The sequence below is a fragment of the Fibroporia radiculosa genome (genome assembly GCF_000313525.1).
Source record: "Fibroporia radiculosa TFFH 294 genomic supercontigs, scaffold675, whole genome shotgun sequence".
Taxonomy (NCBI): Eukaryota; Fungi; Basidiomycota; class Agaricomycetes; order Polyporales; family Fibroporiaceae; genus Fibroporia; species Fibroporia radiculosa.
The window spans coordinates 1-3,055 of record NW_012133564.1 but is presented as its reverse complement, the minus strand read 5'-3'; the positions used below and the strand labels follow the sequence as shown (position 1 = coordinate 3,055).

The 3,055-nt window shown below is 46.2% G+C and overlaps 1 protein-coding gene across 1 annotated transcript; it reads left to right on the top strand.

Annotated features, from left to right (window-relative positions):
* Positions 1–717: 717 nt before the first annotated feature.
* Positions 718–2,266, top strand: FIBRA_08516 (uncharacterized protein; the record flags this gene model as incomplete). Its single annotated transcript, XM_012330159.1, has 4 exons — positions 718–1,053; positions 1,107–1,490; positions 1,550–2,010; positions 2,047–2,266. The coding sequence occupies 4 exons, from the start codon at positions 718–720 to the stop codon at positions 2,264–2,266; spliced, it is 1,401 nt and encodes a 466-aa protein (XP_012185549.1).
* Positions 2,267–3,055: the final 789 nt, after the last annotated feature.

The following is a 3,055-nucleotide window of genomic DNA, read 5'->3' as shown; positions in this document are numbered from 1 at the left end:
TTCACACATTTTCAACACCAATTCCCATCGAGTGACCCAGTTTCTCGATTAAATCAAGTCATTTTCCACTGGGATTGAATGGTCCGAGATTATCAAGGACATGCACGGAGTTCTTATATGCATTTCAAAGTACTCTTCCCTCTTCTTGTACTTCTCGGCCATGATGTTAATGAAATGCAAGTCCAACTGGTTTGGACCAGACTCCTGAACCAGTATTTTATTTATCCTTCCTTATTTCTTGTCCGCTCATACTGAATCTAATGCAGACTTTCACATGCCGCATAGAGGCAGTCGAACAGGTACAGATATGCAGGCATCAGTCATTGCTCTCTTGACCTGCAAATATCCTCAGGATGATAGAGTTTGGTGATATACGCGTGTTTCCACCTTCTCGCTGCCTATTCTAGTATGCCTTTGCGCTTGAAGAACAAATATGACTCCTGCTTACAGTTGATGCAGAAGGTCGTAATATAGCTAAGAGCATGATAACAGCATCGGAGATGGGATGAGATCAAGCAAGGGAATCCGCAGTCTGTCAGGTGTATCCCGAGCATCGAGGTCATCCCATGGCGCAGTAGCAAGGGAATCCATCTGGTTCAAACTTCCTGATCTGCGCAGCAATTTGTAGTAGCATAAAAGCCTCGACACCTTCCAGGGTCATATAAGTTCCCCTGCCAGTCTATTCTGTCCCTCAATTCTTGTCAGCGCGCAGATATTATGACAGACGTCCATACCGGTAACCTGGAAGAATATTCTGCTGTTCAGTCTCTGGAAAGGGTTGCCAGCGTCGAGCAAGAACAGACAAACATGGAAAACCAAGCCGTTGACCCAGTTCAACCATCTCGCCTGCTATTTTTTACGGATATCCTTTTGCGATTGCATTTACGCCAGGCCATCATGCTGCGGCAGTCAGAAGATGAAGAGGACAGCGAGACATCTGGCAAGAGAATGCTTCGGTGGAGAAGAAAGCATCTGTTATTGGGTTGCATTATACTGACCATCGTGCTACTCGCGGCAATTCTCCCGCCGATTATTGTTCATGCTGTCAGACAGGTATGTTCATCAATCCAATACTTCTGTATCTACTGAGAATAATACATTACTAGAAAAAACGCAGTCGGCGACCCACAATGCGGGTTGGTAATCCCTACCCTCGCAGTTGTGCTCGAAGTGTCCCATGGTATTTTGGAGCAGAAACTTTGCCAACACCAGCGAGCTTCCTGGGATTAACATATCGGTACACTGCGAATGCCACGATGTCCCTCTCTGCTAGCGCAGATATGCTTGACCTTGTAACACAAGAGTATTGGATGAATTATGCCCACGGGCCTGTGGAGTTTCTGGTTAATGATGACCGGAAATATAGCGGAAGCCGCGACGTGCATGTAGAATTCGTCGCATTCATGGATGATAGGGAGGATTTACGATACGGTGCCACTCTCTGCCACTTGCACCCTGCTCCAAAATCCGATGGTGCCGTGCTAATGATGGTCTGTGATATCTTAACACTATGAAATGTCGCCCCCATACGAACTGACTTCGCCTGTAGAGCTATCCACGATATGGTGGTGGAAGCTCACGTCGGATGGGATTTTTGGTCAAGGTTATCTTCCCCCCTTTGGAAGGTTCTCCGCTGCACATCAAGCGATTCCAAACGAATATGCCCCGATTCATTCACAACGTTGGAGACCTATGTGACTGCTTGTTTTTCGAACACATTGCACTACGGACCATCGACAATCCTGTTCATGTGCAGGCGAGTAATCTCGCTTTCCATCCTTGCTGCTGTTATCAACATATATCTGTGCTCGTACAGTCTTTAAAAGGTGGGACGCTACAGATAATAACTTCCAACGGCTTTATAAAGGGGTCGGTGGATGCAGTGTCCTCCGTGAGTCTGCAGACACAGAATGCTCCCATAGAGGTGGATGTTCGTGTTGCGATGAGCGACGTAGGTAAGCGTGGTGTTACCTCTATTCAGACCACAAATGCATACGTGATTTCCATGCTGTCCTTGCAACGTCAGTCGGACTGATTGTGGTCCAGTCATATTTCTGCCAACGTCAGTCTCCTTGCGCAGGGTGAAGATACTGCATTCACAACCACCGTGCGGACAACTAATGCTGCCCTCGATGTTACATTCCCGGAGATTCCCCCAGATAGCCTGTTAGACATGCATGCTTCCACGACAAACGCACCTGCGATAGTGCACATGCCTAAGACATTCAAGGGGTACTTCAATCTCATGTCTTCGAACTGGCACTAGCCTCGAGTGTACTTCAATGCTAGCACAGAAAATCCAGAGCATAAGTGGCAGGTGGAAATAAGCCCTCAATCAGGCAACAATAACATACAGGGTGACATTTATTTCGTCGATTGTCAGAGACCGTTGAGATATGGGACTGTAACTGTCGTGGCATCAAACAGCGAAGTGGACCTGATTCTTTGAGCGTGCTGTGATGGGGAGACAGGTTGTAACTCATCTTGTACCAGTACTGTACTTCACATGTCATTCAGCCTATGTCCTCCTTCGCATCTTCCCTCGTTTTCATCTGTCACCGCTCTCGTGCTGTTCACATACTTCCTTAGCTCCTTATATGAATTCCAATGTGCAGACAATACATTGAACGTTGTACAGACACCAGTGCTAGTGACTTCCAGAGACAACATTCTAGCCTCTAGTATACGCTGCCCTACAATTGTCATGAATGATAAGCTAAGCCACACTCAGCCTTACTGTTCGCATTCCAAACTGTTGCATACACCTGCCATCGTGTATATCTAAGACGTTGAGGCATAGAGGGTAACAAGTCTCACAGAAGCACTGCGAAGACATTTCATAAATACTACTATGAACAAAGATGTTGCATACCGTTGCATACATGATTGGAGTAAAAGGTCTAGATGTCTGACAGGACGAGAGAAGAATAAAGCAAACTGCATAGCCTGCAGGAGTGATGGTGGTCACCGCAAATGAAGCAAAAGCATTAATAAACACAAAAAAATGTTGAACAAATAGTGAACGCACCTACAAAGTTCTATGTACAGAACCGCT